Source organism: Conger conger, chromosome 8 (assembly GCF_963514075.1).
Source record: "Conger conger chromosome 8, fConCon1.1, whole genome shotgun sequence".
Lineage (NCBI taxonomy): Eukaryota > Metazoa > Chordata > Actinopteri > Anguilliformes > Congridae > Conger > Conger conger.
This window is the reverse complement of record NC_083767.1, coordinates 42,478,409-42,503,155: the sequence shown is the minus strand read 5'-3', so window position 1 is coordinate 42,503,155 and position 24,747 is coordinate 42,478,409. Positions and strand designations below refer to the sequence as shown.

The 24,747-nt window shown below is 42.6% G+C and overlaps 1 protein-coding gene across 2 annotated transcripts in view; it reads right to left on the bottom strand.

Annotated features, from left to right (window-relative positions):
• Positions 1-368: 368 nt before the first annotated feature.
• The window catches only part of plxnc1 (plexin C1), a 31,567-nt gene continuing 7,188 nt past the window's right edge, over positions 369-24,747 (bottom strand). For both annotated transcript variants that reach the window (XM_061251170.1, XM_061251171.1), the window contains exons 7-31: positions 24,059-24,161; positions 23,871-23,964; positions 23,547-23,585; positions 22,296-22,429; positions 21,298-21,474; positions 19,925-20,027; positions 19,003-19,176; positions 18,443-18,616; positions 18,196-18,292; positions 17,793-17,894; positions 16,049-16,155; positions 15,923-15,961; positions 15,301-15,425; positions 14,616-14,814; positions 13,885-14,031; positions 10,614-10,782; positions 10,019-10,119; positions 9,377-9,452; positions 8,392-8,426; positions 8,203-8,295; positions 7,799-7,962; positions 7,043-7,190; positions 6,284-6,424; positions 6,050-6,124; positions 369-1,801 (exon numbers count right to left, since the gene is read on the bottom strand). In XM_061251170.1, the coding sequence (XP_061107154.1) occupies positions 1,697-1,801; positions 6,050-6,124; positions 6,284-6,424; positions 7,043-7,190; positions 7,799-7,962; positions 8,203-8,295; positions 8,392-8,426; positions 9,377-9,452; positions 10,019-10,119; positions 10,614-10,782; positions 13,885-14,031; positions 14,616-14,814; positions 15,301-15,425; positions 15,923-15,961; positions 16,049-16,155; positions 17,793-17,894; positions 18,196-18,292; positions 18,443-18,616; positions 19,003-19,176; positions 19,925-20,027; positions 21,298-21,474; positions 22,296-22,429; positions 23,547-23,585; positions 23,871-23,964; positions 24,059-24,161 (2,921 nt within the window). In that variant the 3' untranslated portion in view covers positions 369-1,696. The remainder of the gene's footprint in view (positions 1,802-6,049; positions 6,125-6,283; positions 6,425-7,042; positions 7,191-7,798; positions 7,963-8,202; positions 8,296-8,391; positions 8,427-9,376; positions 9,453-10,018; positions 10,120-10,613; positions 10,783-13,884; positions 14,032-14,615; positions 14,815-15,300; positions 15,426-15,922; positions 15,962-16,048; positions 16,156-17,792; positions 17,895-18,195; positions 18,293-18,442; positions 18,617-19,002; positions 19,177-19,924; positions 20,028-21,297; positions 21,475-22,295; positions 22,430-23,546; positions 23,586-23,870; positions 23,965-24,058; positions 24,162-24,747) is intronic.

Genomic DNA, 24,747 nt, shown 5'->3' with positions numbered 1-24,747 from the left:
TCGAGAACAGACCTTTTGGAATTTTGGAAAACAAATTTAAAAAACCTACTTCAAAGGTTTAAGCTGCTTGTCATCATTCTGGTCATGATGGTCATGATTCTTCCTGTCCCATTTTGCAAGACTGAAATGCATTTAAATAGAAAAAGGATGAACAACTGACTCATTTTGAGCTTTTTTTAAATCAAGCATATTCTTTAACTTGTGTTGCAAAAGGGGAACCGTAATCCGAGAAGCCAAATGGCTGTACCGTTTTAGTCTCATAACACCAGAGAAACCAGTTGAAGTGAATGAAGATCCTGCTAACTGAGCCATTTCTCATTTGACACCTTCCTGCTTTGTTATGAACATATCAGCAACAGACACAGACAGTATTGCATAAAGTTCTTATTAAAAGTACAAAGTAAGTTAATGCGAGTATACATTAAATATATAAATGACAGGAAAAACTGTAGCATTTGTGCAGTTGGATATAAAGATGTTTTGGCCAGTAACCTGTGAAGTCTGCCCAGCAAAAAGCACAAAAACCACATGCAGTGACATTAGTGGACCCTTTCAGTCATGCAAGCCTACATTCCACTTGAAGGTTCCCCAAACACTGAAACCTCCAAGGCTGACTCTGATTGGCTACACTGAGCCCATCATGTAGCATATTTAACAACTTGACACTGACTAGATTAACTCAACATTGCAGCTGATGGACTGGCAGCAGTATCGAAAGTACCATCAGCCATTTTAATGCCGCAGAAATCAAGATAAGCACCAAGTCTGAGTCTCTCTAATGCAGCACAGCTGCTTGTTGGCTTTGTGCAGTAACCATCATCGTCTCTTTCCACTCACTGTAAGGGGACACTGTCTATGAGGCAGTCGCTAATAAACCCATTTCATTAAGGCATTACACACACAGCCCTTTAGGGCTTCCCAGCATCAGTGGCAGTGCTACAAATACGGTCCCGGGACAGAAGCCTTGTGTCCTGACTGAGCATTGTTTCTCACAGAATCTCCCTGGCAGTACTGTAGTCATAAGAGAGTATTATTTAATTACTGTTGAGTATCATTATATCACACAATTTATCTTGAATCACAATAGCATCATGTAATGGGGAGTTAACAGCAACCTGTTTTAAGAGCTCAGTTGTGGCTGAGGAATTATTGACAGTGTTGTACAGAAGTAAAATACCAAAGCAAAGATGTACGCCGTAAAACAAAACGGCTAAGAGCGTGGTGATTGTTAGTGCATCGTGGTTTGGCTTTGTTAGTCCACTCAAAGAATCCTGTGGAACATTATTTCAATAATTCATGCTGATGAGGGATACCCACTACCATGGAAACCCAAAGTGCTTGAAGGCATAAAGACCTTTAACCTGAGGAAAAACAACAGTAGCTGTCCAGAACAGCCCTTTGCCATGGAACGTAAGATCAGCATTGAGTTGGTTTTTGGTACGAGTTTCATCTGGGCTGCTTGGATGGAGCCAGCCTGACCTCTGCAACCTCCTATAGTGGTTGTAGAAGAGTGCCACAGTCGGGGACCATCACCTGCTAGAGCTGTATGACGGGGAGGGAGGGACTTCAATTGCTGGAACAGCTCTTCTGACCAAATAAACATGTCTAGTGGGCGTTCACAGGAGGGAGCTCAGTCCCTGGAACAGCTCTTCTGGCCAATAAACATGTTTGGTTGGCTTGTGTAGCAGGAAGGATCTCAGTCCCAGGAACAGCTCTTCTGTTCAGTGAAAAAATCCTTGACTTGATGCAGCTTGTCCTTCAGCTCTCTGGAAGCCCCATCCTGGACCAGTTTCTCCTCTATCTGTGGAAGGACCAGATGAGACCAGTCACAAATGGATATACTAAAATGGATGGACCTCCCACTGAGCATTTTTGTGGTTAAAAACTGGAGGAAAGGCTGGTGAAACGCTGTCTAGGCTTTCAGGTGAAAACACGGCTACACTTGGTTGAAAAGTGAAAGATTTCTTGCCAGCTAGGATGTAGCCAGTCTATATCTGGGTAAAACCTCAGCTACATTGAGTCTGTTCATGTCAAAATCTCTCTCAACCTAGAATCCCACCCCCGTAGATGGATAGATACTGGCTTTTGCTCACTTGGCTCAGACAATTAGATATAAATCTGTAGGCTACTCACAGTACCGTTTCTCTGTGTCTAAAGTAATACAGTCAAGGCAAGTGCTTATGGATAGTTTTCAGCAGACCATTGGTTAATGATCTTGTGAAAAAACAGTTGAGTAATCAAATGGCTTTCTATTTAACAAAGGACTAGTCAAAACTCCAGCCCTGCCTCTCCCTAGGGGTAATGATAGGGTAAGCTCCCATTGACTTTCAAATACATTACCACATTAATGCATTTGTAAGACCTTGAAATGTTTGTCTGACCACACACATCATTTCAGTCTTTTGCCTGGCTGACGTATACTAATGGAATTCTGAAAATTCAAATATACAAGTCTGCTTTCTGATTCTTTGCATTATTGCGTGCGCTTTATTCAAAACATTCAAGATAGTTGCTACATATCCCCATGTAGGGACTATTCTGCGACTAAATTCTGCGACGTCCACCACGAATGACGTCTAACTTGGTTCAGCCAATCCCGTAATGGCGGGAGCAATAAACGGTCCCGTATAAGAGCAAGACACGTTCTTGGGATCTCTCTTCTGTCTCTTCTGCCTCTTCTGCTTCTTCTCTGCGACGCACCCTTTTTGGCCATTCGCTTCAGCTCATCTGCTCCGAGACTCGGACAGAGGCTGAATGCTGCACAGCGCACTACGAGGCCTACGGACACACCCAGTTACCTCGCGGTAACTTCGTGGCCTCTCCAGGACACACATTCACAGCACCATCGCGGCTCCTACAAGGACAGCACGTCTTTTGGATCCAATGCGTATGGACTCAGTAAGAGAACAAACATTCAGGCATAGCCAGTGTTTAGTTTAGTCTTAACTGTTTTTGTGAATCTGTGTTTCCATATTTGCCGTCTTATCATTGGAATGTATTTTGTTAGCTATATATGTACGTGAATTGATTCGCCGTCTTTTGCGCATATATAGAGTAAACTACGCAAGTAGTCTTCTCACAGCTAACAATAACTAACACACCCAGAACTCTAGCTTACCCAAGCTAGCTACTCCCACTTTTACCTTTCCTTTGTTAAAGCGACATGCGCGCTTGCGCGCGCCACACACACGCACACACATATACCCAACTAAATTTACTTACTTAGCGAGAAAGGGAAGAAGAGAGACAGGCCGGTAGTTGGGCAGGGCAGAGTAGGGCAGACCAGCTTTCAGCTCCACATGGTTTGGCTGGCTGACCAGTTCAAGCTATGTTTTGAAACTGCCGGTAGACCAGCTCCCAGTTTGACTAACTCGTGCTTCGTGCTGATAAACTAACTTCCCGTTAGTTTATCTGTTCTGTGTTTTACGTTTGTTTAATAAATATATTTTATTAAACCCCGGTGTCCGTTTTGGAATCGCATAGACATGAGAGCCGAGTTAAAGCAGTCTTTCGAAGAACTTCCAACCTTCAGGTTATCGGTATGTTTAATCATTAATATTGGTTATTTTAATTATTAATTAAAATACTAAATTTGTGGTTAGATATTTCTGATAATAGTAATTTTATGAGACTGATTACTTTTTGCAGTTATACTGCTACACAACGTTTAACTGGCGCCCCGGTTTCGTAGAGAGTAAAATCCCTGCGTTATTTGGCGGCCCGTGCGAGGACCCTACATCATTTTGAGTCCCGTGCAAGGACCCCTACACCCATGTTCCAGAAGAGTGAGACTGTGATATACAACTCCAATGCTGAATTAATGAATTGCTTGCATTCATATAGAAATTTTCTGACACTCAAAGTGCTTTACAGTGATCTCCTCAAACACTACCAGCACCCACCTCAGTGATGAACAGCAGCCATTTTAGTCCCAGTAACTCATCTCACCACACTTTATTTTTACACTCGTAGAACACTAGTAATTATTCATGACATTACACAGCTCGTAATGAACTACTGTGCTATCTATGATGCTGCAAAGTTCAACAATTCAAAAACTGAACAAAGACAATGACATTATATCTGCTCTGTTCAGGAAATGTGCACACAGCATTTACAACATCCCTCACCCCTCGAACCAGGAACAGTTGTGACATTTCTACCAGAGAAGTGAAAAATACAGTGAGTCAGTCCACTGCTTCTGTGCTGGGTACATGTTCTCCCTGGTGTAAAATCCAGCCTGACCCAGCTCAGTTGTTGTTGGTCTGAACTGGCCAACCTGCTAAACCATGTGGAGCTGGTCTGAACTGGTCAACCAGCTACCAGCAGTAACAAAACATAGCTTGAGCTGGTCAAAATGGGAGTGGGTCTGAACTGGTCAGCCAGCTAAACCATGTGGAACTGGGAGCTGGTCTGAATGGGTCAACCAGCTACAAGCAGTTTCAAAACCTAGCTTGAGTTAGTCAAACTGGGAGCTGGTCTACCGGCAGTTTCAAAACATAGCTTGAACTAGTCAGCCAGCCAAACCATGTGGAGCTGAAAGCTGGTCTGCCCTGCTCTGCCCTGCCCTGAACAACTACCGGCCTGTCTCTCTTCTTCCCTTTCTCGCTAAAACTCTGGCACGGGCGGTCTGCTCCCAACTGTCCACTTATCTTCTCCAGAACAATCTCCATGACCCCAACCAGTCTGGCTTCAAGAGTGGCCACTCCACTGAGACCGCCCTGCTCGCGGTCACTGAGGCACTCCACTCTGCTAAAGCAAAATCCCTCTCCTCTGTCCTCATCTTCCTCGACCTGTCGGCCGCCTTCGATACAGTCAACCATGAGATTCTGCTCTCATCGCTGTCTGGGATGGGTGTCACAGGGTCTGCACTCGCTTGGTTTTCCTCCTACCTCTCTGGTCGCTCCTACCAGGTGACTTGGAGGGGTTCAGTCTCCGACCCTCACCCCCTACGAACTGGAGTCCCGCAGGGCTCGGTTCTTGGGCCTCTCCTCTTCTCGCTATACACCATGTCTCTTGGTTCTGTTATCTCTTCCCATGGCTTTTCTTATCATTCTTACACTGATGACGCCCAACTCTTTATTTCCTTCCCCCCCGACACCCAAGTCACCACACGGATCGCTGCCTGCTTGGCTGATATCTCTGCGTGGATGACTTCCCACCACCTGAAGCTCAACCTTGCCAAAACTGAGCTTCTCTACATCCCTGCTAAGTCCTCTCCGTCAATCGACCTCTCATTGACTGTTGAGGACTTTGTAGTTTCCTCCTCCCGTACGGCAAAGAATCTTGGGGTGACTCTTGATAACTGCCTCACCCTGTCTCCACAAGTATCCTCCACTGCCAGAACCTGCAGGTTCTTTCTGTATAATATACGCCATATCCGTCATCTCCTGACTGAGAAAGCCACCCAGCTCCTAGTCCAGGCGCTTGTCATTTCCCGCCTGGATTACTGCAACTCCCTCCTAGCCGGTCTCCCAGCGTGTGCCATCAAGCCCCTCCAGCTGGTCCAGAATGCTACAGCCCGCCTGATCACCAGTCAGCCCAGGTCGGCTCATGTCACCCCGCTTCTCATTGGCCTCCACTGGCTTCCCATTGCCGCACGCATCCGTTTCAAGGCCTAGTGTTGGCATTTCAGGCTGCTAAGGGGACTGCCCGACCTTACATACTATCCCTGATCACTCCCTACTCCCCAGCTAGACCACTCCGGTCTGCCAGCTCTGGTCGCCTTATGGTTCCCTTATGATGACAACTATGTTTAGAACAGCATTTCATGTGTATTTGCTAGTTTCTGGATGTGATGCTTTGACTTATGGTAGAACCTATGCACTAAGTCGCTTTGGATTAAAAGCGTCTGCCAAATGACTAAAATGTAAATGTAAAAATGTCTGAACTGCTCAACCAAGCTTAAGCTGGTTTTTTTTCAGTCAGGGTTGTCTGTTTTCACCCGACCCTGTAGGCAGTTATCATGGTGAGAAATTGTTTGTTCTACAGATGGACAGGAATGTCAGGGTGATGTGGCCATCCTTCTGAATGACAAACAAACACCTACCGCATTAAAGTGCTGCTGCAAGTACTTGTAGATTTCTCGTAGTGCGGCCGATTCGTTGAATTCATTTTCATGTTTCTGAAAAAGTAAAGCAAATGGTCGGCGGGAAAGCTCTCACCACCTATCTCTCTCCTACTATCCTGTAATCTTGATGTTAAATTCATGTCCATGCTTCCAAAGAACTTACACATATGTATCTTTAATATGCAATACAGTTTGATTCTCTGTCTGTCTGACCTTTGACTCTTCCTGCAGGAAAGCCTTGAACTCTGCGTTGGAGAAGCCTGCTAGGTCTCTCACTTGCTTGTAGAAGTCCTTCACCTCCTGCTTGTACTGGGGGATGTCTTTGGCGTAGAGGAGCTTATTGGTGGGTGAATGCTGGAAGTAACAAGTTGAAATTGTCAGTTAAAATAGCAGAACAGAAAGTTATGTAGGGCCTGGAACAGAAATCCCCTGGACATACTGGAATTTTCTAGATTTTTATGCTTATTTGTGCTTCTCTAAGAGCACCTGTATCATCCAACCCTGTGCTGTAAGATGATAGGCTAATTATAATACATTTTAACAGTTCAAAAGGAAATATTTAAAGGGGAAAGCCCTGTGCACTGCAGATAATGGAAGGAGTAAGGGCATTGAAAGACTAACCTGGCTTCTTTGCAAAAAGCCAATAAAACATTAATTATAACAAAGCCGTTCTAAAAGAAAGTTTGCATCCATTTTTACGTTAATCCTCTCTGACTAGACATGGTCATGCATTTCATCCCAGGAAATAGTTACTGACAAATCTGAGTTGGCTTTGTACCATGCTCTATGGGTTGGTGCTACCCTGCTGCCTTCTTCAGAGAAATGGCCCAATATGTCCAATATATTGGATCCTACTGTATGACTGGATATGCCCATTTATTACAGTAATCTTACGGCCCAGTTTCACCCACTGATAAGCACACGTGTTCTGCTGGAATGGCTGTTGTGACAGGGGCTGAAGGTGAGGGTCACCTTGTCCAGATGCTGCTCCACCAGGGAGAAGGAGTCCATGAAGGCTTGGGCGATGACGGACAGACAGCCGTCCAGAAGCGGTGTCTTCTCCATGTCGAACACAAACTGGGGGTTTTTCAAAATGTTTACCCAGAAGCGCAGGGGCAGGCTGGAAAGGTGGAGGACCCAGGGGGATGAGAGAGAGGAGAGAATACTTCTCTATACTTTTATTTCACAACCAACCTCTTGATACTGTTATAGTATAGTACAATGGTTATGGAACTGGGTTTGATTCCCAATAACATTCTTACATGCAATGTAAGAAAGTGACATTGTATGTTTGACCAAGCTTAATCCAATTTAATCCAAAATGCTTCAACATATCTCTATCTAAAATTTCCCTCGGGATGAATAAAGTATCTATCTATCTATCTATATAGTACGGATACTATGTAAAAAAAGAAAAGAAAAAAAAAAACAGAAAAAAACACGCACAGTAAGTTGGATAACAGTGTCTGATAAATACCAGGGGGGTACTCCACAAAAAAGGATTACCGAGTTAGCTTTATAACTATGCAGCGTAAAACCTGGAACAGCTTTTTTTAATCTTCAGTCCATGTTCCAGATTTGGGAAGGTTCCGGGTTTCACTCATCTTGCACTGATCCAGCTAACTCAGTAACCCTGCTTTGTGGAACAAGGCCCTGGAATGCAATATAAAAATGTCTATTATTATTATCATACACTCTATAGAGTCTGAACGTGTTGGTGTTTGGTACCTGTTGGTTTTCCAAATGTGAAGGACATCCGGGTCACTGATCTTCTTGCTATCTCCCTGGGCATCCAGGAAATCAAAGAAGTATTTGACTGCGAGCGGTACTCTGTTGTTGGTCGCACCCCATATCGATCTGAAAAGCTTCTCCACATAGGAATGCACGGCCACCTGAGGAAAGATATTAGTTGAGTGACTCATTCCCACATGCACACGCCAAGGCTCATGTTTGTTGAAAGCAGCGTGTTTCTGTATCTTTGTCAACAGTAGTTTTAGTTGGTTTGTGTACCTTTGTGGACAGAAATTTTATGTTTGTGTACCTTTGTGGACAGCAGTTATGTTTGTGTACCTTTGTGGACAGCAGTTTTAAGTTTGTGTACCTTTGTGGACAGCAGTTTTAAGTTTGTGTACCTTTGTGGACAGCAGTTTTGTCAGATAGACTTCTTTCAGCTTCAGCTTCTTCCTCTCTGGGTTTCCGCTCTGGTCGTCAATATCAGGATCAATCTGTGACAACGCATCAAGGTACATAGATTAGCTAAAAAAAGTATTTTTTTAATAACCAAAAGAAAATATAGTGAAGAGAATCATGGTACAGCTTACCAAGTGAAAGTACTTAATGGAGTAGTTCTTGTCATCTGCAACACAGAAATCCCACACATGGTTTCAAATCACTTCTCCTACTGAGACTCATGAGTGGTGAAATGACTCAAAATCACAACTGCTGCAGCGCTGTGCATTTTTCAAAGGAGGTTCTGGCACATGGATACAGATAGCTACTGTAAGAGACAATGCCATTTGGGGGATCTAGTTCCCGAGGGAAGGAAAATGGATTTTATTTGCCTCACTTGAGGCAGCAGTGAAAGAGGATGCTCACTGAATGTGTGAGCTTGGGTGAGAGGTGCACACTTAGAGATTGTTTGTTTGGAAGAGACCCTTGATGCCTCTTAACGACGCAGCAGTGTAAGCAGTAAGCACTTCCTGCCAATCACAGTGTCTTTTCACCCTACGTTCTGCCGGGAGGGCGGGGCAACTGCAGGCACCGGTTCCATCAGAGGAGCCGCTCTCACGCGATGTGGTGGAAACTCAGTGCACAGAAACCTGCAGCGGCTAAGCCAGCATCGTCCCTACTTGAACCGGCAAAGTCCAGATTAAAGTATGTTCCTCACAAAAACGACAAGCGCTTTAGCTGCGCAAGAAGCTGATTCAATTTTGAATTGCTTTTCAAATGTCACAAATGTAACTGCAAGTGCAACAGAGTCGAAAACATTAGCTTTACCGTTATTCTGGCTATAATCAATCTAGTTAATTATTTTTCAGTTTCCAAATGCCATGATTTATTTACCTGACAGATGCTATGACATGGTTTGTTGGTATACAGTTGGTACAGTGGGGGAGGTTAGAAATTATTAAGGGTACAGCCTTATAAGGGTAAACCACATAACCACATGCTTTCACTATGACAGGCTTCATCTTTCACTCCAACTCCAGTTTAACTCAGTATACAGCTAAACTCTGTTACTTAGTTTGCAGAAAGTGCAGTTATCCAGCTAACTTGCTGTTTTTTGAAACTGAGTCCAGGACTCACCCTTCAAACTGGCTTGTGTGGTCAGAGGGGCGTGGCCTTCTTTTGTGATGACTTTGACAGAGGCTCCATCGGGAATCTGCAAACACAGAAAAACCTGGTCAGGAACATGTGAACATAGAGCTACCAATCAACCAGTCAATCAATCAACCAACCAGTCAGTCAATCAATCAATTCAAGCAATGGCTTAATGCATCATTCTGTATTTCTACTTGGACATGGAGTTCTTTCGCTATTGGAAAAGGAAAGAGAAAGTGCAGTGCTGCTTTGGATTGATAAGTATCATGTGGTTGAAGGTTTTAATCTAATCCAGCCCTTACTGTGGTGGGGGGTGAGGAAAAATGATCCATGAACTGTTTTTGAACCGTCAGAAAGTATCAAACACACAGCTTGCTGATAACTAATGGACACTCAGTGAGACTTCTGCATTGGTCATCAAGGCCGCTTCTGCAGTTAGCTACAGAAACATTTTGCAAAAGTATTGTCAAAAATACTGTTTGATTTCAGATCACTTCTGCTATTGCTGTTGCATTTGAGAATGTGGTTTGTGGAAATTGGGTCAGACTTGGCAGACAATAACTGCAGTACAGAGAACAACTGAAAGCCTTATTTCTGGGTTGGGTTAATTTGCGTGCCCTCCTTTACCTTGTAGTGCCTCAGTGTGTTCAGCATGGTAACTGCCCCCAGGACCTCAGAACTGCTATCCACTTCCTGTAGCAGGAGAGAGCTGCCTCCTTTCTCATACACTGAAACGAGAACAGAGATGAGGCTGGCTAAGACAGCTATGTGTGCTGAGCCTCTGAGTTTGTGATGCCACAGAATCGGTGAATATTATCTTTTATCAGGGGAAACAAAACCAGTACTACTTTCTCGAGACAACCCTTGACTGTGGAAGCAGACACATTTCCTGCATTACAGACCCTTCTCCTTTTGTGAAGCTTAGAAGATATTAGGCCAGAGTTCCTCTCACTCCTGGTCCTGGAGAGCTGCAGGGTGTGCCATTTTTTTTGGCCTTAATATCAGCAACCAGTTTCAGAACCAATAAACCAGGTGAGTTAACTGTGGAATTAACAGCTTTAACTGATCAATTAAGTGCTGAGTCACAACAAAAGCCAGCCCACCCTGTGGCTCTCCAGGACCAGGAGTGAGGACCACTGTATTAAGACTGTTCTAAAGTCCCAGAGTGGATTTCTGGCCCGCTGAACTGACTAATTTGACGTTTCAGACAGGACGTGCTGACCAATGTCGATGTCCTTGAGCTGGCCGCTGTAGGGGAAGCCGAACTTGCTCTTGAAGGCCCTGAGGATCTTCTCCTTCACCTGCTCCACCGTGTCACAGTCCAGCACACTGACTTCCAGGGGGGCGTCGCCCTCCCCCACCGAGGCCACCTCCAGGGACACGCTCAACTTCTGCAGGGCCACAAAGACAAGGCCGGGTGTTGACACAGAGGCTGGCGAAGGTGACATCGCAGTTGACAATGAACTTGAAATCACGTCAGGTTTGCGGCAGGCTTTTTATACAGCCGGTTTATTTGCAGAGATCTATGGGGCCCAGGCCACCCACAGTGGTACAAATGACTGTTAGCACAATATGAGAAATGCACCTACACTGTTGCCACAGGATATGATCAGTGCCCTTCATAGGGAACTTATGTATACCTGATCCCGGCCTTGTTTAACGAAGGACTGATAAAAACAAAACAAAGCAAATTTGTTGTTTGACTGAATGCATGCGCCCCAAGTTTAAATGACAATTAAAAGTACAATAGGTAATTTTGGACTTCTAATGGTCAAGAGAGGAATTTCAGCAACAAACACACTCAAACCACAACACTTTTTATCCCACCCCTTCTCTGTGAACATGCTGACATTGAAATGCCATTGGCTGTGGCAATTAGAGGCAATTTTCAACCAATGAGCTTGAAATATTGCTATATGATTTAGTACAGAGTGCCAGCCCGTCAACTGCATATTTTGAAATTTAAGGATGATAAACACAGGCAGAGGGTGAATAAACATGTCAGTGAGCTTTTTTTAAAATGATCGGCGGGGATTTACAATGCTCTTGTAACAATGTTTTAACACAAAAATCTTACCTATTGTACCTTTAAATTAGAAAAGAATGCAAAACCCCATTGTACATCCACTTCCTGTCAACAGCAGCTTTTTCCTTTTTAACGAAAGCTACAGAAATCCTTCAAGAGAGACTTCTAACAGCAATCCAATTTCATTAGTAGCTGCCCAAGAGAGAAGAAAATCTTTCTAATGTGATAAATATTTATGTACAATTTAATCTTTTTGTACTTTCCAGCAGTGAAAACAGAATTGGTCTGAAAAAGAAAATGGCAAACTAAAACTTCTAACTGCACCTTCAAGCAGTGTCATAACCAAAAGAAACATGCAAATATTTCTGCATATTACACTATATTATAAACAGAAAGCCACGCTTGGGTGAAAGGACACAGAAGTGAAACAGCACACTGCTCACAGTATAAAGTCAATTACATCATCTGCCCCAAGCCACAGGAGAGTGAGGAAGTGGGCAAGATTGAGAGTGCAGGCACACAGAAACCCACATTTACATTTTTGGCATATGGCAGACGCTTTTAATCCAAAGCGACTTACAAGTGCATAGGTTCTTCCACAAGTTAAAGCATCACATCCATAACTAGTAAAATACACATGAAGTGTTGTTCTAAACATATAGTCATCATAAGTGCAATTAATATTATTATTATTTTTGGGGTTAGACAAGAGGGATAGGGATGTCAGAAAGGGGGGCGGGGGAAATCAGGAGGGAGGACTAAGGTACAGTTTGAAAAGGTGTGTTTTTAGTCTGCGTCGAAATAGGGGGAGGGATTCTGCTGTCCTGACAGTGGTAGACAAGTCATTCCACCAATGGAAAACAGGCGTGAACGTGCAGCTCGACTGCCGGGTGATGGCATGCCGGAGTGGTCTAGCTGGGGAGTAGTCCCCTTAGCAGCCTGAAATGTCAACACTAGGGCCTTGAATCGGATGCGTGCGGCAATAGGAAGCCAGTGGAGGCCAATGAGGAGCGGGGTGACATGAGCCGACCTGGGCTGACTGGTGATCAAGCGGGCTGCAGCATTCTGGACCAGCTGGAGGGGCTTGATGGCACAAGCTGGGAGACTGGCTAGGAGGGAGTTGCAAACCTAAACTGCCAACTCTCTCACCACAAGCCTGTGCTCACTGCACCCTGTGTGTGTGTGTATGTGCGCATGTTTTATCTCCTGTGTGAGGTTAGGTCATTTTCAGAGGAATGCCAACAGCTCGCTGCAGTAATCTCGCAACCTGAACACAGAAGCAGACTCAGCCAAAACAGCGTTTTACAAATCGTAAAGTCATAATTCTCCTGACTACATGAATACAGCGGTGAAATCAATTGACTTTGTTTAATCCTGATAAGGCAGTGTCATAAGAAAATACATGTATCATTAACTGCCTCATCCCTCGGTGCATGTTCAGAGTAACCAGGACAGAGGCAGAACCTGCTTGTATTTAAGTGAAGCAAGTGTTAGAAGTTATTTGGCTTTTATTCATCCGTTTCCATAAATTACTTTTGTTTATCAGTCTTTTTGATAGCTTTTTTCTCACTTTCTTCTGTATGGGAGGGGGGTTCCTTTTCCTTTCCCCACTGTTGGCTGCATCCCAAATTCACTTAGTTCATTACTACGCAATTAATTAATGACAGTTAATTCCTGTTTTCAAAATGATAACATAATACAAGTTCCATTTGATGTGTATTTTATTGCTTATTCCTATTTTATTCCACAGCCAATGTGCCTCTTGTAATGAACATGAACCGTTTGGTCCTCATATTGACCTATGATCATGACTTTCACATCTTCTTTTGACACTATTTAAAGCTCTGGTGAGTCTGCAGTTCACAGTCATTTTATTCTGCAATCATCTTTAGTCCAACATATCTTCAACAAATTAATCATTCCAAACGCACTTCGCATAAATGGAGAAAGTTGAATAATGTCCAGTTTCATTAAGTCACATTTAGAGAAACAAGTTATAGTTTGGGGTGTCTCGGTGGCGCAGCCTGTAGAGCACTGACCGCATGCTCATTGAGCTGCGACGTCGGCGGTTCGAATCTGACCGTCCGACAATTTGTTGCATGTCTTTCCCTCTCTTGCTCCCATTCCTCCTGTCTCTCTATACTATACTGTCCAATAAAGCTGAAAAAGGCCTAAAAAAAATTATAGTTTGTACTTTTCTGTGATTTCACAAATTTGAAGAGACATTACTGAGATCACTGACATGTGCAGCATATAAAAAGTAAATCAACTTACTACCAAGGAGAATAAGTGCAAGTTGGTCAAAAAAGTGAACCGAGAGAGCCAACCCTCTCTTGAAAACAGACCTTGTAGAGGACAGAGACAACTGGGAGTAAACCGTGTTATGTCACGGCACGGCACATCGAGAATCAAAGTTTGTTCTGTGTGAAAGAAGAAAGGGAACGAGAAGCAGGTGTGGTGCACCTACCAGGGCGCTGAAGTCCTGAGCCTGCCAGAGCAGCGAGTCCTCGTTCAGCGTGTACAGGGCCTTCTCTGTCACGGAGTCTACTGGGCCCTTGGAGATCTGCTGGTTCAGTGCCGACACTAACAAAAACAGGTTCTGCCCCACAGACTCCTGGGAAAACAATGCGCAACAAATATTCCACATCAACGACTGACAACCAAGAGATACAGATACAGAAGATACAGCTATGCCAGCTTGGCCAGCTTGAAAATTGAGCTGGTCACGTTGTTCATAAGCTTGTCTAGCTGAGTATTGGCTGGCCAAGCATGGCCAAGTTGGTCATAAAGCTGGTCTAGCTAGTCAACCAACTAGTGCTGGTAGCTTGTCTGAGCTTGTAGCATGTTTCAAAAGATAGCTTGAGCTGATTAAACTATGTCAAGCTGGGGACTAGTCTGAACAGGTCAACTAACTAAACCATGTCGAGCTGGGAGCTGGTCTGCACTGGTTAACCAGCTAGCAGCTGTTTCAAAAACCTAACTTGAGCTGCTTTTTTCAGCAGGGAGGAAATTGATGTGGAGGAACCCCTGCTAATAAGAGAGACCTGTTGAGTTTGACTTGAAGATGCTGGTTTCATATATAGATAAAAAATACCACATTCACAACTGCCAATACCATTTAAAAAACAAAACTTGTTGCAGAACCCTTGTTTAAATGGCAACAACCTGTTTTTTCTATTCGTGCAAAGAGAGACTGACCCGTAGATAGCCGTAAAGGCAAATGGACATCCAGTTGGTCAGCAGCTTCTCCACGATAGACTCTGTGCGCCGCAGCATGAGCTTGGGCTGGGCGTTGCTGGACTGGTCCATGAGGGCCCTCAGGAGGACCTCCATAACCTCAGTCAGGTAGGGAAGGTCACTATGCAGGGCCAGGGTCAGCAAGGAGGCCACGTGGCACCTGAGCCAAACACACCTGGGGTTACTTCACCCTTAGCACCCAACATAAGAGGCACCACCGCTGTCACCGGACAGACTACAACAGTTACTCTAACCCCTTTACACCAAATCTGTCAGGCTACACCATAGTTACTCTGCCCTGTTACACCACACCCAACAGGCTACACCGTAGTTACTCTACCGTTACACCATACCCAACAGGCTACAAGATAGTTATTCAACCCTGTTACACCACACCTGATGACTACACCCGCTGCACTAGCCCTTCACTGCAAAAACCAAGAAATAAGTAAATCAAGTATTTTATTCTCATATTTAGACTTAAATCCTTACTCATATTACTTTGCTAAAGAAAACAAATTTTGGTGAGCCAGTTTGACTCATTTCAAAATTTGCCAATTCAATTTGGTAAGATCGAATCAAGTCAAATCAATAACACATCCATTAATCAGCTTCCTAATCAAGGTGTCACTGATTGGAGACTCACTTGTCCTTCATGCTGAAGTTTCTCTGCTCCTCCAGCGCGTGGACAAAGGAGGTGAGGAAGAGCCGGTTTCGGATCAGACCGGATAGAGCCTCACAGCCCCTGTCTGTCTGTGCTCTCTCTGAGGCCTTAGAGAAACACAGGGTATAATATAAACCCCAACCCAATACCACAGCCCCTGTGTGTCTGTCTGTGCTCTCTCCCAGGCCTTAGAGAGAGACAGCATGTACAGTAAACACCACCTTAATACCAGAGGCCTAAAACAGGCATGTTCACCATCTATTTAACTTCATAATGAACTTAAATCCCAGGGCAGCAGTGTGGCATAATGTTTTAGGAAGAGTGGTTAGACTGCTGCGGTCCCCTTGATTACGGTATTTAATCTGAATTCCTTACAATACACTGCTGTATGAATGCATACCATGTAAAAATACTGATGGCTCTGGATGAGAGTGTCTGCTAAATACAAGTAATGTAATCTGGTCATTTAAGGTAAGTCTGGCCAGGTAATTCGGTCAACCAAATCACTTAATCTCAATAAACTGCCAAAACGAATAATATCATGCGGCAATAAATGCATAATGGGCGAGAATTTGTGAAAAATGCATCAGTGGTCAGAGCTCACCTGGTCCAGGTCTTTAAGGAAACCACTCATCATCGTTTCCTGATGGAAATAAAAAATAGAAAACATTAATATTATTTCAGTTTTCTGTGTACGGTGCACTCAATCAGAAATAACTTGCTTACTTACATCAGGGAAGAAGAATCTGGAAGCAAAATGCTTGTAGTCTAAAAAAGGGATTGCTCCAGCATTTTCTGTCAATTCCGTTTCTGGCAATATCTGCATATCCACAAAGCCTAAAGAACATTCAGGGAAAATGCTAATTACTGTCACTGTCATATGGACTGTGTGTCATTCATTAAAATTGAACTGAAACATATACGGAATGCAGAAAAATACTTTCTGCCAATCAGCTCTGTGCGTCCTAAACATAGACCTTTTGGAAATATTGGAAACAACAACACAGACAAACAATTGTATAATGACATGCTTTTTTTTTACTACTTTACTTACTACTGAAATAAAATTGTGCAAGAAGAGATTACGTGCAATTATGAAAACATTTGTTGTTGTTTAGTTTGATGTCCTGCATTTTAGTTTCATTTGACAAGAATAATTAATATAGTTCAAGGTTTTTCTAACTGACTGTCCACTAAAGAAGGTGATTTCACCATACTGGGGCTAAAACGAGATATCTATTAGAAAAAAGAAAATAGATATTAATCAGTATAAGTCCTTCAAGTAGAGAATGGCCATTGATGGCTACTATTCAATCGCATTATACTGTATTTCCTCAAAATGTAGCCAAGTAACCCATCGCTGTGTCATAAGTGACACTACTGTTCAAACTGCTTGGCCTTTCACTGTTCAGGGTGGAATGACCTGATTGCAATACTTGCTGTGTCCACAACAAACCCATTAATTATATTTCAGTAGAATAAATAGGCTAAACTACAGTGCTCTAGATAAGATGCATCTTGTGACACATATTGAGAGGGCATTATGACAACTAGCTGTTAACTGTTACATAACACCAGCGCAATTAATACCACAGTACAGAATGGCGAAGATTCATGTTCAATGAAATTACATTTTTAGATGTTTCGCAGGCATAAGTGCCATAACTGCCTTCTTATACACTGCAGTGCATAGCACAGCTTTCTAACATCACAGACATACAATAACAATCTGTGACATGCTCCAAGTCCTTACGCACATGTACTTTCTACCAAAATACTAGTTAGCTGTGACGCAATAAACTGAAGGTTAATTGCCAATGCTAATCATTGTTCTTTTTTCTCATTCTTCATTGAGTATCACTTCGAAATTAAATTTAGAGAAAAACCCAGTCATCAAGGAGTCAGCATTCTGAATGTGACCTGCTTAGGGTCTTTGTCTATTTCTCCTGTATTTAACCAGGTGAGTCCCATTGAGATGGTTCTCTTTCACAAGGGAGGAGCAAGCAGAGACTGCAACATAAAATTCCATACAATACAAAAGCAAAATGAATACAATCTCAAGTAAAACAGCTGCAGTTTTTAGTGTCTGAAGTAAACTTTTAAAATGACGCACAGGGATGAAGTGATCCAGTTTCATATCTTTCTGGAGCTGGTTCCAGGACCATGGAGCATAAAAACTAAAAGCCATCTTCCCAAATTCTGTGCACGGACGAGGGACAGTAAAAAGTTGCAGGTTAAGGGCAATCGTCTGCTTGTATCTATGGACTGTATCTAACTGAGGTCACAGGTCAGTTAGGGGAGTACAGAAGGGGAGATTCAGACAGTCTGAAAAAGGACCTTTATGTTTGGGGCTGGAGGGCAGGCCCGGCCCAGTAGTGATATATATTTCCTGTGCGGATGGGAGTCACGAGGCAGTGGCAAGATTGGCCGATGGATGGTATATTACAGGTCGTGGCGCTTCCATGACAACTGACCTTGTCGAATCTCTTTTCTGATGTCACACTCCAGCAGTTCTAGACGTTTGTTCATTTGTTCTGACAGTTTCTTCCGTTTTGAAAGGTAAATCCACCCAAAAACTGACACCAGGGCATATGATACAGTTAGTAATTTGTTTCCACACAGTAACAGTTTTAATACAGTAGCATTTTGCATTGCACAGCAGATTCAAACTGAAAATAACAAACAACACAAAATGTTTATAACACTTGGTGAAGGCTAGATAACAGGAATTGTAATAAGAAAATACATGAAAGATATAACAATTGTTACATGTTAATATGAGACCCAACCTCATAGGGTCATACAGATAAGTGCGATGGTTGAGCCATCTTTTATTTAATAGAAAGCACATCACTACTGCATATTCACAATACTCACCAATGGTGATTGCAGGTATGATGATGACGATCAATATAATCCAGTACAACATATTACGTGGTCCGGTTACTTCAAATGTATAATTTCCTATACGTATCTGAAAGAGACACCGGAAAGTGTTCCAACATTTCATTGCCAATTTACTCATTTAATTTACTCATTAAGTGATTATAAAATAATTGTGAAAAATATATGTGAAAAGGTTAAAGATTATTTAAAAACGATGCAAGTTTTTAAATTCCCTCACCTTCACTAACTGTATCTTGGAATTAGCTTTATTGAGTATTTGACAGTCAATGGAATCCACCCCGGACAAATGACTGGGTTGAATTTGAATATTCTCACATTTGTATTCTGCGTCACCCTCCAGGGCAAATATATTCATTTCCACCTCCGATATGTTCAGTTTGTCCACTTTTTTCTAGAAAATAAGAACGGGAGAGAGAGAGAGAGCCGCACGCATAAACAGGAAAACATTATTAGGAGAGTTAGACTTCTGGCTTTGAGAAAATGGGGGTGTATCATACATAAACCTGCCGCCATCATTTTTATGTGCATTTTACACTTTGCAAATGAATTTTGTATTAAAATGAATGGCTGGATTCTTTGATTAGTAAGCCTGCCTAGGCCGACATACCATCAGCATTAGTCTTTAACTTTGACTTAGAAGCGAACGTAATGGAAGCATGACCCGTTTTCTCCACGAACGCAGGAGGTTTTAGCGATCACTGAATTTGCCACATTTCAAACAAATTCTTATTTTAATTGCTAAGGTTAAAACTTCACACTGAGCAAATGGTGTTTTACCTCAATAGTGATGCGTAAGCCATCTCCAGATGGCGATGTGGTGAACCTGCTAAACTCAGGGTCCGGGTGGTATGTAAGGGTCGCACATCTGATCGTTTCATTTGCAACCTTCAGTCTGAAGGTTGTGTTTCTTCTCGTTTCAGCTCCACTTGAAGGAGCATAATACACCAGATTCTGAAACGACATTTCACGCACCAGCAAACAATGCTCAGAATTTCTGACAGGCAATCATAGCCAGAACAATTGTTTTGGATTCAAATACTTTTCTGTACTCAACTTGACCTTGCCTCATTCTTGAGAGTATTTCATAGGTTCCAATACACAAGCATTTCATAGGTTCCAATAAACAAGCTCAGTAAAGCATATAAAAGTATTGCATCTAAACAATGATGTATTTTTATTAGATATTTATTTGACCCAGGTCTGATCATAGCAAAGCGACAGGCATTTAGGCTATGTTCGTTTTGGCCCTTGCAAGGTTGTGGTGGTAGCTATGTCACATGGATGCATTAAGAATAAGACTGCAGTGTTTACAATTTTCTTTGAATAAAATTTCCATTTAAAAAATACGGAATGCGGAGAACTGTATAAATGTTATTAAAATACACATAGAAACCAAATCTCTGCTCATGCTAGATGAGATTAACATGTTATCACTGCAAATGAATCACCACGAGATCCAAAACTATGGACGTGCACATTCAGAAAGTTGAAATTCATGCAACTGGACAATGAACAATGCTAACTATTGATATCTGATGAGAAGGGTGATAATGAAGCTTGATGGGGCAATGGTCCTGAATAACTGATCAAAGGAGTGTGTGAAAGAGTGGTGAAAGTAATAAGCGGAGGGGTGTGTGTATGAGATGAGATGTGTGTGAGAAACAGCCTGTTACGTGTGACGATGATGTTAGGTACTCACTGAAGAATTGAATTTAACATCAAGCTTCTGTGGGGGGTCCATATACTCTATCCAGTCCACAAACTGCAGGTTTGTGCCCAGAATATTGATTGCTCTGCCCCCACTAACATGCAAAAAAATACAAATAAAAAACAACAAATCACACAACGAGAACCCAGAAAGGTTATCTCTTCTTTCTTGTGTAGCATAGTTAGCTCAGCTAGTTCGCTAGTAAGCACGGATGGTGCAGTGAAAAGCGAAGGCTGGTAGCAGATTACCTCGACAACACTCCCCGATGACGTAACCCTCAAATTCAAAAGAACGTTGTTGCCCTTGGCTAGAGGCGAGTTCGTGTTTAGCTGACTGGTAACGCGTTCGTTCAACAAATAATTTGGACAAGTGAGAGGCCCGGGTTCAAATCCCACCTCGGACTCAGGCAATTTCTCACCTTTTCCCCCTGCATGCTTCTGCTGCAAGAAAGCAGCAAAAGCTTGTCTTTTCTGGCTGCAGATGTAAATGGATTCCTATGAGCAATTGGGCAGCCTATGGCCTAGATGGTGCTCGTAAATAACAATTAAAGACATCAATGTTAGATTCTAATCAAGCAGAAAACATCAGTTAATGAACAATGCACTAAATGAAACCGTATAAGGAAGTCAGCTGAGACAACAGATACAGAAGCAGACACGGGGGTCACATGATTCATACTGGCTGACTGTACGAACAGCTACTATTCTCAAGTGAACATGTCATGCGCAGTGCAGTCTGAAACATAGGTGGTTGTTGTAGATGGGATTAATGTGTATACCTCTGCACTCGGAAAAAAAAATGCTTGATACAAAAGCTTGAGACTGTCATTAATTTGTACAAGTTTTTGCTTGTAAAAGGTTGCTTGCCATACAGTCAACAGAGAGGGAAGTTACAAAAAGAGTATGAGGTAAGTGTGTGTTGAGAGGAAACAGATGCACTGTGTTCTGCAAACAGTACTGAATGGGTCTGAAAGAGAACACAGCAGTGTTTTTCAATCATCAGTCAAATGAAACAACATGAAAACATGGGCTGGTGCACACTAAGCCTGCGGAGCTACCTCTTGTCCTCGGGAGTTCCTGACCAACAGCTTTCAAACAGTGAGAGGTCAAACCACTGCCTGGATCATTTGGCCTGTAAATGGTGGCCAGAAAGCTGAAGAATACAATTAAACCAGCCCTGGTGTAAAATCCAGCTGAAATTACCAGCTACCGGCTGTTTCAAAGCTGAGCTTGAGCTAGTCAAACCACGATGACTGCAGAGCTGGTCATGAACTGGTCAACCAGCTACCTGCTGTTTCAAAACCTATCTTGAGTTGTTTTTTTAGTAATTAGTTGTACGCCTGAATTTGGGGAGACGGGTCTCACCTGGCCCAGCTGGTGCTGGGTGTCAGGAGGTCGCAGGCCGGTAAGGACCTGTAGGTGACCACGGCTGAGCCATAACACGTCCCGTCAGGGAGCTCCACGCAAACTGTCATTCTGCCCTTGTTCCCGCCCGGAATGTGCAGCGTCAGCCTATCACTGGAGCGGCTCTGGAACGGAACCCTGGGCGTAGAACACACACGGGTCACGCTACACCCACCTTTTCTCTGAGCATTACAAAGTGATCTGATTCAGAGCTACTGCCCAGAGCGGAGGTCTCAAACAGAGGGCTATGTGTGTGCAGGTTTTCATTCCAAGCAATTATCGCTGCCTTAATTGATTCCAATTACTCATTGAGCCATATGAATTTAACTGCATTAAAGCACAGCATATAAGCAACAGTTGTTATTTTTCCACTACAAATACCACATTTCTGTCATAATCGGTGTTTCTCTGTCAATTTTGATTTCCTTTGCTGTGCCTGTTGGCCCCATTAACGTCCTCTGCCTGGACGACTGACTATGAACTGTGTAACCCTCTACATTCCTGGTTGCCAGCTTCTGATCTTTGCCAGTTTAACCTGCCAGTTTGCCAATAAAGCTTTATTGGAAATACTCACAACTGGTTCCTGTGTTCTGAAGCCTGTCACATTTCAAGCAACTTTGTATGCACTATGCGCAAACCTACCGCCCTAATTCAGCAAATAATTTAACTAATCATATAATCAAGGTCTGGAACAAAAACAAGCACAAAAAGGGCTCTCCATGGCACTGTGTTTGAGACCACTGCCTAGCCAGAGCTGGGCGATCAGGTTGTCCAAAGAGACTGGAGCATCACATGACATCTCTTATACTGGTTAGGGAGCTGAATGAAAACCATCATTCAAGCTGATTACTATGACAACTGAACCATAAGCTTTCAGATTAAAGTATGAACGTGAAATGGAGGTTCTCTTTTTTTTCAGGACACCCCAGAAAATACAACAAAAGACCTGTGCCACTCACTTCTTCAGATTGCAGTCATTGTTCCCATGGATACGTATCTTTGTCACATGATCCAGGTGTTTCCCCGTGATGCTTGCATAGTTTTTTCCATAGAAGGATATTTCATTTGGATGTATTGAGTCAATTTCTGGCTTCTAGAAATGACAGACAGACATCTATGATTAAGCAAAGCATGACATCTTCCATCCCCCATGAAATCATGTGATCTGTTTGCCCCAAGCACTGGAAATTTGTAAACGCAAATTTTAAACACAAATGGAGCTTTATTTTATGACTGACTTGAAAAGAAAATCTGGAAAGAAGAAATAATGATGCAATTGTCTTGACATTGTGTTGACATTTCCGAACAGATAAATTGTAATAGTTCGGCTTAATGGTTAAAATGTAATTAAATAGCGAGTGAACACAACCATTAAAAGGCACTTGATCATATCCTGATTGCACATCCCCATGGCCAAAATGTATGTAAAACAAATGCTCCATTCAAAATTGCAAGTCACATGCTGACTGTACTGTATATATGAAATGTACGTCAATATTAGACTAAAAGAGGGAGAAAATAACAGAAAGAAGACGGGAACAGAGGAGACCACTCCGAGGTTATGAAAATCTTTCCCTTTTTTCATTTTGTAATATGAAATTGTAAAATGACTATGTATATGACCACTTTATGATGGATTTATTAGACTTGTTTTTAGACTTATTGGTTTTTAGATTTCTGTTAAGCCATCCACTTAAAGGTTCAATGTGTTGTGTTCAGATGCTCTTCCACTGTTGTAATGTGTGGTTATTTGAGTATCTGTCACTTTCCTGTCAGCCTGAACCACTCTGGCCCTTCTCTTGTTTTTTGCACCATTCTCTGCAAAGAAACTGTTGCGCATGAAAATCCCAAGAGATCAGCAGTTTCTGAGAGACTGAAACCATCCCGTCTGGACACCAACAATCATTCCATGGTCAATGTCACATTTCACATTTCTTCCCAATTCTGATGTTTGGTCTGAACAACAACTAAACCTCTTGACCACATCTGTATGCTTTTATGCATTGAGTTGCTGCCACATGATTAGATATTTGCATTGCTACTGGAGTTACTGAGGTATTTTTTGAGAGCCCTTGTAGCTCTAACAAGGACCTGTTCTCAGTTTCACTTCCTCTGAAATCAGTCTTTAGTGAATAAAAATCCAGTTCACAATGACACTTTCCTGACACAGATTCTGTTTCTATACAGTTACACGTTACAGTTTGACTTACAGAGAAATTCCCTCCGGAGGAGTACTTCTGACATGTGTCCTGGGGGAAGAAATATTAAATAAATAAAAAATACAAACAAAACAAAGATTTAACAAAATTTAGTCTGGAACAGTTATCCAGTAATGGTGTATATGCTGATATCAGGACTACTGGCTACAGTGGTACACTCTGTGTGAGTATTTCCATAATCTGTGTAAATCAAACAGTGCATGACTGTGACACTTTAAATAAATATACAATATATAGACTCAACATACACCAATTCATGTATGTGTTGCAAGTACGGCATTGGTACATGAGTGTTGAGACTGGAATGAGCCTTACCTGTTTGTCGGTCTCGTATGAGTACAAAGGCATCCAGGCACAAGTGCCTTGTGTAAAGGACCATAGGCAGCCAGCAGCAACACACTCTGAGCACCTGTGGGCAATGTGGATACGTGGATGTTATTTCTTTCTATAATACTGAAATGGTATCAATAAACCCCAGAAAGTGAACTATCCCCTTAACTAACAGGGCGAATGTGGGTTTTCCTTGGATGAGAGAGCAGTTCTTCAAATTCCAGGATTCAGAAGATGTCTGGTTGTCTATTGAGAGCATCACTGTTACCCCAAGGCCTGCAAAAGTACATACATTTATTTAATTCAATGCACCATACAACTAGAGGATCAAATCAAAATTGTATCTCCAAAATTGTCATGATTGTGATGTAATGGGGCCACATTAGCTCAGGAGGTAAGTGCATTTGTCTGAAAGTTGGAGGGTTGCCCCCCGCCCAGGGTGTATCAAAGTGTCCCTGAGCAAGACACCAAACCCCTAATTGCTCCTAACAGGATGATTGGTGTCTTGCATGGCAGCCATTCATTGTGATGGTGTGTGGGTGTGAATGAGATGCATTAATTGTAAAGCACTTTGGATAAAAGTGCTATATAAATGTAGTCCATTTACCATGTAAATAACTTGCGTCGAGAACAATTGTGTGATATGAGACCATGCATTACAACCAGATTCTCTAGGCACGATGCAGAGAACATAAAGACAATAAATCTTTACCATGTGCATATCAGTTTCCTGTTGCGAATGATGTCTACCTGTTTCATCTTAATATGAACAAAATATGACTGATGTCCTGGAAATATAAATGCAATACCAATAAAAAGGTGACTGTGTGGCAGGTTGGCTCAGTTCGTGAGACGGAAGTGG